The sequence below is a fragment of the Mustela nigripes genome, chromosome 11 (assembly GCF_022355385.1).
Source record: "Mustela nigripes isolate SB6536 chromosome 11, MUSNIG.SB6536, whole genome shotgun sequence".
Lineage (NCBI taxonomy): Eukaryota > Metazoa > Chordata > Mammalia > Carnivora > Mustelidae > Mustela > Mustela nigripes.
Window position 1 is genome coordinate 1,325,563 of NC_081567.1, and position 15,215 is coordinate 1,340,777.

General features: G+C 54.4%; 1 protein-coding gene across 5 annotated transcripts in view; it reads right to left on the reverse strand.

Annotated features, from left to right (window-relative positions):
• Positions 1-15,215, reverse strand: part of MAD1L1 (mitotic arrest deficient 1 like 1) — a 313,102-nt gene that overhangs the window by 100,186 nt on the left and 197,701 nt on the right. For all 5 annotated transcript variants that reach the window (XM_059414286.1, XM_059414287.1, XM_059414290.1 and 2 more), the window contains one exon: positions 10,047-10,135. In XM_059414286.1, coding sequence (XP_059270269.1) covers positions 10,047-10,135 — 89 coding nt within the window. The remainder of the gene's footprint in view (positions 1-10,046; positions 10,136-15,215) is intronic.

A 15,215-nucleotide genomic window follows, 5' to 3' on the forward strand; every position in this document is an offset into this window, starting at 1 on the left:
AAAAAAAAAAAAAAAAAAAAAAAGAATGAAGCTGGAAGACTCCTACACGCTGCCCTCAAAACTTACTAGAAGGCAATAGTCATCGGAGAGGAATGGGCTTTATGCAGATAACAATGAACAATGTGGATGAATGTCACTGAAGCCAAGTGAACAAAGCCAGTCTCAGAAGATGACATATTGTAGAACTCCACTCATCAGACATCATTGACAAACGTGGAGAAGGTGTCCGTGGTTGCCACCGGGTCAGTGGTGTGCAGGTAGGGAAGGCACAAGGGGGATTCTGAGGTGATGAGATTAGTTTGTTCTCTGACTAAGGGGATGAATAAAATTCATAGAATGGCACTCCTCACAAAAAAAGGTAATTTTACTATATAAATAATTTGTAAAAAGATTTTATTTATTTGTCAGAGTAACAGAGAAGGACAGAGAGAGAGCGAGAGAGAGCACAAGCAGGGGGAGTGACAGAGGCAGAGGGAGAAGCAGACTTTCCGCTGAGGAAGGAGCCTGATGTGGGGCTTGATCCCAGGACCCCGAGATCATGATCTGGGCTGAAGGCAAACGCTTAAATGACTGAGCCACCCAGATGCCCCTGTAATAATTTTTAAAGTAAAATATAAAAAAGCTGGTAATGTTCTATACTTTATCTGTACCTTAGTGTGATAGCAAACACATGTGTCCACATCTATCAAACATGTCTCCAGCACCAGGTGGGGGTGAAGGTAGGGAGTAATTTTATTGCTGACCTCCTTTCAAGATTTTTATTTATTTATTTGACAGACAAAGATCAAGAGTAGGCAGAGAGGCAGGCAGAGAGAGAGGGAGAGGCAGGAAGAGAAGGGGGTGAAGCAGGCTACCCACTGTGCAGAGAGCCCGACACGGGGCTCGATCCCAGGACCCTGAGATCATGACCTGAGCCAAAGGCAGAGGCTTAACCTACAGAGCCACCCAGGCACCCCTGCTGACCTTCTTTAGAACTGAAGGTGCATGGTGATAATAAAAGGAAAGCGGCTTTGTATTTGGTTTCATTATGTTTTAACCTTCTTCAAAAAGAACGCACCATCTTAGACCTGTGTCCAGGGGTACAATGGCACAACCTAGCCACTGGTACTCTGCCAGGCATAGCTCCCTGTTTTTTAGGGATGCATTTTTAGGGGCTGTATTCTTTTGTAGGTTCACTAGCCTCAGTAGAACACTACTTCCTAAAACCCTCTTTGGACAGTTGGTAGAGTTCTGTAGCCTAACGCGGAGAAGGCACAGGTACAGAGCCTGGCCCACGGAGAGGACTGAATCAACGCTAGCTGCTTTGACTGCAACGGTTACTGCCACTACCAGAGCAAGGACCTGTCATCACTCGCCAAAGTACGATGCATCAGAATTCTAGACACAGCCAGACTTCTGTGGTCCAAATACCATCGGGCTTCTGAGATCTAGAAAATATACTTGCACGTCCGTCAGAACATGGACCACAGCAAACGCACAGAGATGTTTATCGCAGCTTGCTCTGAATGGCTGAAAACTGGAAACAAACTCCAGAAGTGGATTAATTAACTCTGTTTGGTTATTTTATCCATTGATATTTATAAAGAGTCTGTAAAAACATGGGAAGAAACAGGGTTTGAATGCTGTGCTTCCCTGTTTATAAAACAGATGTGAATGGGAGGAATGCCATGACTCCAGGAGAGGTAGTGGTTCATCTACAGACTGAAGTGCAATCTCCCTGAAAATCTCACTAAAACAAGAGCAAAGGCTTCGCTTTTTATTTTTCCCTATACTTTGTACTCCCACGAGGACAAAGAAAACAAAGGAAGGGACAACATCAAAAGACCTTTAGAAGCCAGAAAGCAGATGGAGGAGTGGTAAATAACCCAAAAAGCTAAATCCGGGGCTGGCCGTGGAAAAGCCAAGAAAATTCTACAGTCTCAGGAACAGGCACTACCAGTAGTCACTTCTGGAAACAGGGTGAAGGTAGGGCTCAAACTGGAAGACTGTGTGGAGGTACTTTTTTTTAACTTTGTAGGAAATAATTACAGGAATTTGCAAAAAATGTACAAGGAGGCTCATGTGCTCTTCACTTAGCCTCCCTCTGTGGCAACAACGTGAAGCAAATACAGATCAATATCAAACCCAGGAAAGCAGACCCTGGGGCAGCCCCCAGAGGTTCCCACTTGCTGGCCCTCAGGAGATCCCACTGTACGTGCAGATCTGTGTAACCACCACAGTTAAGATGCAGAACTGGGTCAACATACAAGGCCGCTCATGCCATCCTCCTGGAGATACACGCACCCCTCACCCCCCAAACTCTGACAACCTCCTCTGTTTTCTGGAACAGACCGCTTAAAACTGATGTTAATTACCCTTCAAGTTCAGAATTCTTGACGGACACCATGTGGGCCTGGAAATATCTTTTGGGGAAGCATTTTAGTCATGAACTCGGTTGGTTAATGCTTGTAGGACTATGCAAATGATCTATTTCATGTTGGTTGAGGTTTGGGAATCTGTGGATTTTGAGGAATTGGTCCATTGCTCCTAAGATAATGCACTTGTAAGCCTAACCCTGTCCACAGAACTCTCGTTATACCCTTCAGATGGCTACGGGATCTAGGGACGCCCCCATCTCGTTCCTGGTACGGGTGACTGCCTTCTCTTTCCATGTGGGTCTGTTTTGCAAGGAGTTTATTAATTTTATTGCCCTTCTTTAAAGAATGTTTCATTTCAGTAATTTTTCTATTTTTTTTTTTTTTTGCTTTTGATTTCCTTATTGTTTGCTATGTATTCTTCGTTTCTGCTTGTTTGGGGCTGGAGGCTGGAATAGAAGTTTGGGAGCCTCCCCCTTCAAGGGCTACCCACTGCCTTGGTGCTGATGGAGCCGTGTCGCAGGGAAAGACCACTCAGTTGTGCTGACTTCTCCTTCGAGACTTCCTTTTTCACACACAGGCTATTTAGAGATGTGCTGTCTAATGTGCAAGTGGGAAGAGATGGTCCTGCTGTTTTCCTGTTCCTTCTAGTGTGAGGTTGGTATGGTCAGAGAGCGTGCTCTGTAACTGATTCTTCCAAGTGTGTCTTCTGACCCCGGACACGGTCAGTCTTACAGAATGCCCGGATGCCTGTGAAAGGGGGGTTCCAAGGAGCGTACCAGAAACGCTCTCCAGACCCTGTGGTTGGCGGTGATGCTGAGTTCCTCCGTGACTTCACGTGGTCCCTTTCAGTGGTCCTGCCATCCGAGCTGAGCAGAGACCTCGACTGTGCACGTGGATCTCTCTTCCTGCCATCAGTCCTACCGCTTCTCACTTCACATTCTGAAGTTCTGCTATTCGGCAGAAACACACTTGGGATTGTAGTGCCTTCTTGCTACACTGGCCTTCGTGTGATGCACCTTTATGTCCACGGCAACCTTCTTTGCTCTCAAGTACATTTTATCTGGTATTAGTTAATGCGGCCATGTAAACGATGCCCCATCTTCCACCCTGCTGAGAAGGCTGTGGCTGAAGGAAGCTTGGTCAACAGAATACAAGCGGTCCTGTGTCTTCACCCACCTGCTAAGCTCCATCTTGTAACAGTGTGCCTAGATCACTTCCATTAAAAGTAATCACTGATTTGCTTGTGCTTAAATCTGCCGTGGTGTTATCTGTTCTCTGACTATGCCTCTGTTTCTCGTTTTCTGCCCTCCTTGGATGCATTCAGGGTTCCTCTGTATTTTACTGACAGTGCAGAGTACAGTGCATGGTACAGCTGTCTCCGTGGTTGCCTCAGGCCCTCAAAGGTACACCTGTCGCTCAGCCGACGGCGTGACAGGACACGGCAGTCAGGAGCAGAAGCAGAGCTGCCCCCAGGGCCCGGCCCCCCATGTGCACGGAGCGCCAACGCCATGTGCCAGTCAGCAAGTCAGCGAACACAGGGGCGGAGGACAGCCCACGCCCCTGCCCTCCCCCCGTCCACGCATCTGTCCTCTTGTCCGGGACGCTCCCTTAGTCGCTGGGCATGGGCGGGTCCCTTGCTCACACTCTGGGGACGTCTGGCTTCTCTGCTGCCCCCTGAAGCACACTGTCCCCAGCTGGCAGCTGGTGTCCCTCAGAACATGAACGCCCCTGTGCGTTCCCTCAGCCTCCACAGCCCCCGAGGCCAGTGCTGCGCGGCTCCAAGTAGCGTCCCTGAATACTCCTAGGCTGCTTCTCTCAAGACTCTGTCTCTAATTTTTAGGTTAATTAGGATGTGCCATGTGAATTTCCGTGGTCGTACACGGTGTATGGTTCGCGCCCAGCTTCTTAAATCCACATGTTTACTCCCCTCACCAAATCTGAGGCATTTTCAGGCATTGTTCAGATACTTTTCCAGCTCTGGTCTTTCTCTTGCTCCTGGGGCTCCAATTAATGCACGTTTATCTCTGGGGCCCCGATCCCAGTGGCTCTGCTCCCATCTGTCAGCCTGTTTCCTCTGTCTGTCTGACTGATGCCATCTGTCTATCTGCCTCTGAGGTCCTGACTCTTGGCCCCAGCCCTCTCTGAGTCCACCCGTGAACTCTGCATTTCTGCTTGCTGGATTTTCCAGGTCAACAAAAATTTCTGTTGGGCTCTTCTCCTTCTTCTTCTTCTTCTTCTTTTTTTTTTTTAACTAATTTCTCCTTGGGGTGCCTGGGTGGCTCAGTCATTAAGTGCCTGCCTTCGGCTCAGGTCACAATCCCAGCGTCCTGGGATTGAGCCCCATGTTGGGCTCCCTGCTCAATGGGGAGCCTGACTCTCCTGCTGCCTGCCTCTCCCCCGCTTGTGTTCCCTCTCTCACTGCCTCTCTGTCAAATAAACAAACTAATTTCTCCTTCTTTGTTGAGGTTTACCATTTTTTCCTTTGTTTAAATAAGATTCCAGCGTTTTTATGATTGCTGCTCTACGGTCCTTGTCAGATAACTCTAACACCCACGTCACTGCTCTGCTGCCCACTGTCTTTTCTCATTCACGTTATGACAGCCTGGGTACGATACGAGACTTTTTACCACATCCTGCAACCAAGTTCCCTGCATCTGGCAGGCAGCCCTGGATAGATGCAGCGCCTGGTCCAGGAAGCGGGCGCATGTCCCACTCCCGTGGGCCATGTTCATGCGATGCTGGTAGAGGTGGACACTGCACACGGTGGGGTGTAAGCCAGGCTCCCCATGGGGTCCCAGGGACCCCGGGGACGGGAAAGCAAGGGCCACCTCATGGCTGCTACAGGGCAAAGCGCAGGCTTCCTGCTGGGCCTTCTGAGCCATGGGCAGTGGAGAGGGGGGAGGAGGCCCCCACTGTCTTGCTCCAGCTCTCAGATGCAGGGAAATCCAGATAGTGGGCTGCAGGAGGCCAGCTCACCTCGTTCTGCTGACACGTGCGGCGCTGCCCGCTCTGGGGCCTGGACAAGAAGACGGGTCACCACTGGCCCAGCAGACATGGGCCATGGGCACTGAGTGCCCCTGCTGGTTGTCGTGGGTGGGTGTGCTCAGGAAGGCTCTCCCTCAATCCCCCGATGGATGTGTGTCTGTGGTTCTTCCAGGTCAGAGCCTCTGCAGCTCCCAGTCCAGGGGCTCAGGCAGAGGCGCAGGGAGCTCACCACCACCCTGCTCAAGTCCCAGGGTCCCACGTGGGCCACCTTCGCTCCCCTTCCGGGTCTTGCCTGCCTGTGTGTCATGCTGGGTTTTGAGTCATAAGGTGAGGACGTGGGCAGGACAGGATGACTGACCAGAATGGGACTTGGAGATCTTCAGAAAAGCCAGCATCTCTGTTTCCCATCACCCTTTTCTCTCCCTGTCTTAGAAAAACACCACAGGTTTATTTTCTTGAGAGAGAAACAGCAGGTCTCTGGGCCGAGGAATACCAGATAAAGTGCAATGTCACCGCGGTGGCCAGGGGACTTCGGGAAGGTTTCCATAGTGATGCTGAGCTACCCCGTAGTCCTGTCCTCTCAGTTTCCAGGCGATGGTAGCACCTACGCCTCACAGACAGGACCAGTCCCAAGGCCCCTCCAGGCCCTACCTGCCCCATGAGCAGATGGCTGGGCCCACCGCACTCTGGAGGTCGGGGTGAACCAGACTGAGAGAACAGGTCCGGTTTACACCCACCACACTGACCTGAACATGGAAGCAGCCGAGACAGAACAGGCTGCCCAGAGAACGGAGAGCTACACTGCAGACACAGTGTGCTCGTGAAGCCACAAGGCGTCTTATGTATAAAAGAATCCTCAAGGAACAACCCAACAACAAGAAATTTTAGGAAACATCACTTTAGAAATACAGTAAGAACAGGCTGATAAATCTCAGAGAATCTTACAGAGAGTAGAATAAAAAGATAGAAAATAAAACCAAAAATCTTTTTAAAACACAGCACTAATTCAGGAAGTTCAACCCCCAGATGATTGTAGTCTCAGAAAGAACTAGAAAAACCGAAGAGAAAAAAACAATACAGAATAACCCACGAGAATCGGCAAGGACTGAGGGGGCAGGGCCACCAGAGGCCACTGAGTGCCCACAGAGCACATGAGCACAGGCCCGAGCGGGTATCCACAGCAGGTGGGAACAGGCTCCAAGGAGAAGACTCGGGCCCAGAGATGGCCATAGGTATACGCCTCCCCCGCTGCTGGCTGCACAGGTCAGCGCAGGGAGGCCCCATCACTCTGCAAGTGGCACCCGGCCCACGGGCAAGACCACCGGCTGTAGTCTGCAGAGCTGCGGGCTGGCAGAGGGGCCCGGGCCTGGTGGTCCGGCCACTGCTCACAGAGGTGCCTGCAGCCCAGGCGGTGGAGTCCTGCTGACCACCAGCTTCCTCTGTCCACCCTCCCGATGAAGCAGCCAATCGGCAGGGAGCGTGAGGCCACAGGGGGTCCAGGTGGCTGCCCTAGTCTCCCCAGCTGATCCTGAGAAACCTGGTGCTGGCCCAGAAGCTCATGGCCTGTGAGCACCAGGCCCGGAGGGCTGCCTCACCCTGGCAGCACCACCGTTACACTGGGACCACTCACAGAGGCCCGTGGCCCCAGGTCTATAGGAGAAGGCAGGGGCAGCAGGTCTGAAATGCAGGGAGGCTGGCTGTGCCCTCAAGGCCTGGGCTGTCCAGCAGTGCCCTCACCTCTGAGATCAACCAACCTTTCTGGAAGCTCAGGGGGCAGGGCCCGTGTCCTCTGGATAGTAGACTCGTGGGTGCACAGAAGACGGTGCTCGTCAAGGACTTTTTCAATGCAAGGTTTTTTTAAAAAAACAAATAAGAGTCTACCACCTGGTCTTCTGGAAAGGGCGTGGGTGGGACCATGGGGCACATCCCTTTGGCCCCCGAAGCAGGGGTCCCGGGGTAGTGGAGAGGGCCTGGAGCTGGGCCAAGAGCAGTGGGAGGGGCCAGCAGGTGTGAGAGAGCCATGCGCGATCCTAGAGCAACTGAAGTCCACCTGGCCACCGAAGGCACAGACACACTCGGGACTGCCAGTGCTGCCATGTGACAGCAGAGAGGGGAGCACCAGGATTTGTTCCTGGGAAAAGGTCCACAGGCTCCACCTGAATCTCTGCGCACATTCCCTAGTTTGCTGGTTCAAGAGCAACGTTCCGTGTGTGTGCACAACATCACGTGTGAACCACAGGGTGGACGGCGGGGAGAACCATGGGATCAACGGCGGGGTGAGTGGTGGAGTGATTGGCAGGGTGAACGGCAGGGTGAACCGTGGGGTGAAGGGCAGGGTGAGCGGCAGGCTCCACCCACACCATAGCAGTGGAGGGGCTGGCAGAGCCTCATAGCCACTGGTCCCGGGAAAGGGACGGGGTCGGGGGCTCCCCATGGCTGTGCTCAGTGGACCCCAGAGCTTGCCTGGCAGGTGTTCTCGCCACAGGGCTGAGGGGGAGCACACGATGTGTTGTTGTGCATGGCCCCAGCCTTCCCTCAAGCGGCCAGATACTCGGGAGGGCAATGAGCATGTGTCCCGGCAAGTGGTCCACACAATTGCCGACCCAGTTCCAATTAATTAGCCACAAAGGCTCGTCTCCCATGGTTGCTTTCACCAAACGAGATGGTGGAAACAGGCAGCTTTGATCTTGATGTACAAGATATCATTGATGAAGCCTTTTATTTAGATTTTTAAAATAAATATAAATGAATACACCCAAAGTGTGCCCGCCATGCAAATGTTGAGTGCAGCTGGCCCTGGTCGGCTAACAGCTAGCTGACCAGGGCCTGGAGAGCACCCCCGCATTCCTGGGGAGGGCGCGGTGGGAGGCAGGATCACTGTACCTGGCAGCTCAGGTCCCAAGCACCTGCTGCGTGGCCGGGGGTGAGGGCCCTAAGGCAGAGTGGGGATGCTATGTCTCATCCACATTCCCACACTGTAGGGGGCTCCCAGGGCAGTCCCCAGGGCCCCTCAGGATCAGTACCAAGCACACTGTCCTGGCCCAGCTCCTTGTGGGGCTCCCGTGGGGAAGCCTGTCCGCATCCCAGAACTTGGTTGTGCCCCAGGCATGCCCGGAGCCCCTCTGCCGCCCCTCCTCACCCACCTACTATCAGGACCCCCACAAACCCCACCCTCTGACTGCAACAACTGTGCTCATCTGTGGGCTGGGCCTGCTCCGGGAAGTCGGGTGTTAGAGAGTGTTTTCTGCATCTCTGCACACCAATGTTCCCACAAGTACTCAGCTGATGCTCGGCTGGGAGACAGCTGCCCCCCGGCCAAGCCCCTCTTCCAGGGCCCCACTCTGAGCAGCCAAGGGCGCTCTTACAGATGCGATAGCCCCTTGGTCCTCAAGGCTCTGTGGGCCCCACTGCTCCTGGGAATAAGGCCACAACTGCAGAGGGCCTCGCCTGGCCTGGCCCGGTCCCCAGCACGTTCTAGGTCCCTCTCCATCATGGAGTCCTTCCTCCCACGTGTGTCCTCACATGCTGCCACCTCCCCCTCTCATCCTAGGTCTCCAGCCGTGCTCAGCCCACCCCCGGAGCCTCCCAAGGCCAGCAGACTCCACAGACTCGGGTTTTCCCAGCCCGTCTGCCATGCTTCGGCAGCCCAATGCTACTGACCTGATTTTCCGGACATCCCTTCTCATCCCCCTTACACTGTAACATCCAGGAAGACAGACAACAGGTGCTCTTGCTTGCCCTGCCCCGTCCTCACGCTCAGCCCACGGGATGCCCACCACGCACACTTGCACCTGAGTAAGCCCGGGAAGAACAAACTGGTGAGTGCAGGACCACGGGGTCCCCAGGAACGGCTATTTATGACGCCAAGGTCCTGACACGAGAGCAGCTCTGGAACAACGGGAGAAACCTGGAACCTAGAAGGGGACCATCACCTGCACACACACTCCGCGGGGACGTCTACAGCCAGCACTCGGTCTTGCACCCAGTTCTCTCAGTCCTCACAGGAGGGCTGTCTGCCCAGCACAGACCGGGCCATAGTCCCAGGGAGGGGCACAGGGGCCAGCTCATGCCCTGACCCCAGCCACATCCCCAAGCAGCAGGGTCCTCATCCACGCTGTCTCCCTGACCTAGAAGAAGCTCCCAAGGACAGGATGCCGGGCGCCCTGTGCTGGCCTGTGTCAGGCGCTCAGAGCACCCCGAGCCCAGGTGGCTTGGCCTGCACTTGCTTTGCACAAAGAAATTCTGGGGGAACGCCGTCTACTTGCCCATCAGCCACTTTCCAGTGTCAAACTGAAACAGCAGGGCCAGCTTGGGGACCCAAGGGGAGCTGGGGAAGCTCCTTCAGAGTGCTATCTCAGTCTCCCTAAAAGCCTCCTCCTTCAGGACCTGCGACCACCCCCCCTTCCCAGGAAGCCGGCCGTACGCTCTGTGAGGATGGGGTTAGGGGGAACTAAGAAAGCCTCTGGGGGAGACAGCTGTGTGCAGCTGGCCAGACACACGGACGGAAGGTGGCCTGGCTGACACTCTTCTGAAGCAGGGCTGTCCATGCCCAAACCCGGACAACCCCCTACTGCCCCCACAGATGGCAGGACCCAGGACGGGCCTCAGTGCCGGGGGTCAGAGCCGAGTCTCCATGCGGAGGGCTCCAACTGCACAGAGTGTGATCCAGGAAGGCAGGCCCAGAGGCCGCGGGTGCTGACGTACCGGAGTGAGCTGGCCTCCTCCCTGGACAGCGGGAAGCTCTGCTCGGCAGCACTGGTCTGGGACTGCAGCATCTTCACCTCCATCTCCAGCTACAAGAGAGCACAGGCAGGTCAGGAGGAGTGGCTGCTGCAGCCCGCCCCATCCCCACGGGCCACAAGAACCCGAGATCCCGCACCCGGCTTCTGGGAGAGGGGGCGACACCAGAGGCAGAGCCACTGGGGGCAGAGTTGCCATTGTCTGGGCTCCCCTGTGTCCCAGGGGCCCTGGGCAGCCGGATCTCACAGCCTACAGCTCTCAGCACCCACCGCCAGGGCAGCAACAGACATACGCTCGTTCCGGGCCACACGGATGGGAAACATCAGAATGGGGGAAAGGGGTCACAGCAGCTGGAAAGAACACAGTCTGAGTTTACCAGTGCTTTGATGTGCTCTAATAGTCACGGTCTTTTTATTTATTTGCTGCTTTGAATTCCCTTGCAGAATGACAGTGACGCACAGGTCGCCTGGAAGGGAACGGGAATTTGAACTAACTAGGAGTGCTGGGGGACTGGGACAGATGCAGAGGCTGAAGAAGGAGCAGAGAGGGGGTTCCTGCCTGGTGGCCCAGGTTCACGGACAGGGGCAGTGGCAGAGGCCTTCACAGAAGCGAGCCTGCGAACTGCATACAGCCCCCAGAACTCCTGCTCCTCAAAAAGCATGCTCCTTCCCCAACCCCACCTCCTTGCTGGAGACGCTCGCGATGCCCAGGGCTATTTCTCAGGGCCCTGTCTGGCAGATGTGGCTCTGCATCCATTGATCTGGCCAGGGTCAGTCTGTCTGACCGCTGTACATCCAGCTCTCAGACCAGGAGAGATCCTTGGTAACCACCACGCAGCCAGAGAGGAAATCGCATAACCAGGATGGTCTGCTCTGGCCCAGACGGGGGTTTCAAGGCTCCTCTGTGGGAATTTGAACGTCCCAGAGTGGACAGCGGAAGGCAGGAAGAGGTGCCTTTGTCTTTTCACAGGGCTTTCCTGGAAAGTGCAGCCCCACGGCTGGTAGGCACACCACCAACAACACGGACCTGCCAGCCTTTGCCACTCCTCATCACACCAGACCCAGTCAATGGGGCAGATGTCTCCCAAGGGACTCTGACAAGCGGGGACTCATTAGAAATTACCTCAGCCAGTGCAAAAAGCAGCTCAGGGGCGAGCTGACAGGTGTCTCAAGCTCCAGGCCCCACAGAAGCATGGACAATGATGACAACAGTCCAGTGAGCACTGATGAGGGCAATGGACAGGGTCACAGGGCAGACATCCCTGCGGGTGGCCTGCACACAGCTCCCAGGCAGCCCCTTCCCACAGTGGCCTGTCCTGATGCCCCAAGGCTACTCGACACCCCCCACCCCAACTCTGCATGCCAAGGGACAGGTGACTTCAGGAAGAGACGTCCTCCCACGCCCACCCAAAGGTACAGGCTGGGAATGACGAGGCCAGTCCAGGTCTGTGGACCTGCCTCACTACCCTCTGGGCTGCACGACTGAAAACCCTGCCCCTTCCCCAGAGCGGCCCGAAAGCTCCCCAGCCTGCACCAGCAAGTAGACGACGCTGCTGTCCTGAGCCAGGAACCAGCAGGGTCTGTGGGAAGGGTGCGGACAGATCAGTGTGGCCCAAGGCTGGGGGACCAGAGAGCGTCTATATTATCTGCCTAACTGGGCCTGAATAAGCAGCCTTCTTCTCAATAATGTCCTTTCTGAATTGTTCCTGGAAAAGTCCTCCTGCAGCAGCTTATTGAGGAGTTCCTAGGCCCAAGGCTTCCAGTCTGCATGAAGTCCTGTTACCAATCATCTAGGTCCCAGGTGGGACCACCACACACGCGGGTGACTGCAATCCTGTTGGCTGTAGAGACCAAGCATGAGCAGGAGTGGCCTCCACGAAGTCCCCAGAGGAAAGGAGACAGAGTCCCCACACACACCCACCAGTGCCCACTGGCTGAGGTCCCCCTGCACAGACAGGCATAAAGAAACCATGCCGTGGCCCCACAACGCGGAACAAGGCCTGCTCACCTTCCCGGAGAAGTGGTGCCAACTGTGTCCGGAGCCCCTCCTGCCCCCCCCATCCCCACACACTTCCCCGCGCTGGTCAGGCTCCTCACTCCTTTCTGATGCCATCCAGACACTTATGCAGGGGCTAGTGGCCCAGGACAACTCTCCCGGGTGGACAAGAAAGCAGCAGAGTGCAGCTGGGCTTGTCCGTCTCCATCTCTCGAGCAGAGACTGCACATCCCACAGCGGCAAGTGCCCACACAGCAGACAGGTGGTCTCTCTGCAGGGATGTCCCAGTCCCAGCCCCAGTCTGCCACCCCACCTTCCGTGCAGCCTCGGGACCCAAGGTTCAAAGGTGGGACACAAAAGGTACACAGCCCAGAGGCCTCTGCAAAGCTCCGTGGTCACCCTGACGCAGCCCCCTGGCGCCGTCTGGCCATGCGGCTCCAGGAACAGCACAGGCACCTGCCAGCAAGCAAGACCCGGTACTTCCCCTCATTTCTCTCTTTATTCACTGTTAGGAAAATGCTAAGACAGCCTCACCTTGTCTTGTACTCTGGCTTTCTCACCTAATCTATCTGGGAGAGATTTCCAAACCAGTGTGGAGCGCACCTCCCGGTTCATGTCTGTGGCCCCGCAGAACCCCGCCATGCGGGCCTCCCGTCTCTCGCTGACCCGCCTCCACGGACAGAGGTTTCAGCCGCTTCCCATCCAACAGCATGGAATCCATGCCGCAGTAGGTGGCTCTTGGATGTGCTGGTCCCCTCGCAGGGTTCCTCCTGTGGCCGACCTACCGGCCCCGACGTCCCTGTAGGAGGACGTTGAGGAGCGATGGCCACCCGCTGACGTCCGACTCCACACTGTCAGTGAGTTTTGCATCTGCCTCTGATGTCCTCTTCCTCTGCCCTTCTATCCACAACAATTCCAGGGTACTTTCACTCCCCGCCCCAGCCCTCCCCTCAACCAAATCAACAAAACAAAAAAACCAACCTTTGTAGGAAACTCTGGGGTTGTGGTAGATGCACAGACCAGGAAGTCAGCACATGAGGGGGTGCCGTCAGCCCCACGCACCCCACACTGGGAGCGGGCCTGGGGCTTGTGTGTGCCCTGCGGTGTTGCTGTTGTACGTGGTGCATTTTCTTACCTAGCTCATGTCTGGATGTGCGGGTCTGAGAAGCCCTGCGCGGTAACCCTGTCTCCAGCCTCATGACCGCGGGCTGCTGAGGCCGTCTCAGTGGGCAAGTCCGGCACACGGTCACGTCCGAGGTGCAAGCAGCAGCCTCCCTCTGCCAGCCCAAGTCTGCACCTGGGCGCCCGGAACCCTGGGCATCCTGCGCCTGTCTGAGGCAGCCCTGGAGCGGAAGCCCGTATCTTCCTCCACAGCATGTCAGTTCGAGGTTGAAATAGACACACTCTATCATGTCGAGAAATTATCCATATGTTCACGTTTTATTAAGACGAATGTTGGGTTTAAATTCCTTTACGACAAATATGGAGCACTTGCCCTAAAAAAAAAGCTGGCAGCTCAGCGCCGGGGATGGGGGGAATTGTGGGGCCCGCCCTGGGCCTGCTGGCTCCCTGCCTGACCCTTGGGCCTGGCGCTCAGGGTGGCGTCCACAGCCTGGGCCCCCGCGGACATGATGGCCAGGCAGTACAACTGTTGCTCACCTCTCAAGAGCCTCCCTCACCATGCTCGGTCAGCATGCGTGGCATACATGGGGTCTGTGCTCTGTCAGCCCCACAGAATCTCCCCCAAACCACCTCAACCGAGGTGACTGTTTTCTGTTACCTCTCCCTGGGGGAGGGCAGAGCAGCCAATTTGCAGACTGTGTATTCAGTCTCCTTAACATTTCAGTCGCGCCCAGAGTCAGTACTGCTGTAGTACTTCCATCTATTCTTTTTAGACTGACTTCCATGTTTGCTCTGTCTCCGCAACCCTCGAGGTGCAGCTCAAACATGGTCGAGTGCAGGAGCCACAGCCGGCTCTGTGGGGGCACCTGCAGGGCACCTCTGAGCAGGACCAGGGGGCCGGGCACCAGGAGGACTCCCACACGCCCTCCCTGCCAGAAACTAATTATCCTCAGTCCTCATGTGTGTGGGGGGTGCGTCTGCTCATTTTTCACTGGGACTGTGAATGATTCATGCATTTAACTAACTTTATTTTGGGGCACAAGCACTTGGATTTATTATTTCCACTACTTTTCGCGTTTCTTATTAACTTCTGCTTTGATCTTCATGAATTCCTAGTTTTTGCTTTACTAGCGCTTATTTTGTTTTCCTTTCCTAAGTTCTTGATCGGGGTCTTTAATCTATCTCTATTCACGCTTTCCTGCTCAATAATATAAATATTTAATTCGCGATTTTTCTTCTCAAGCCTGCTCTGCTTCCCACAGGCTCTGAAACGTGTTTTCTGGATTCTGTGCACTTCCGACCCAAGAAATGCTGAAGACAGAGGCTTGGGTTCTGTTTCATTTTTGTTTTGTTTTGTTCATAATCTCAAATTCATCATGTCGTGAGCAGGTGCGTGTCTGCATTAGTTCTGCCTGTTTGAGCTCAGGAAAGTTTTCCATATCATCAATATACAGTGAATTCTGGCGAACGTTTCCCATGAGTGCTTTATAAACAGCATTCTTTAGTTTTGGGGCTGAGGGCTTTATCTAAAACAGACTGTACCTTCCATCACTACTCTTGGTCCATTCGAAATACCAGGTCTCACAAAGTCAAACTCTCCCCTGATGTCCTCGAGGACTTCCCTGAATCTCTCCCCATTTCTGCTCTTTCTGAACATCGATGATGTATCATCATCTTGTTTACTTTTTTGTGTGGAACGAGTCTGTATCTCTCTGTTCTAGTGGTTGCTTTTGTAACTCTTCCTTTGACATAATATCTACACTCTTCTGTTTTTGACAGTCCCTGTTCGCCTCCTGCAACGGAAGTGTGACCCTTCTCACTGCTCACTTTCAACAGTTAAAAGTGCTCTCACTAAACGACATTAATTTCAAATGCTTTAACCTTCAGCTACCATGGTGGGAACACTATCACTACCATGACCGCTCCTGTCTGCTCCCTTCCAGAGAATTTCCATGAAACACATGAACTCCGTGTTTACAGAACCCACAGCAATTGCCTGGCCCTATTTCCTGACCT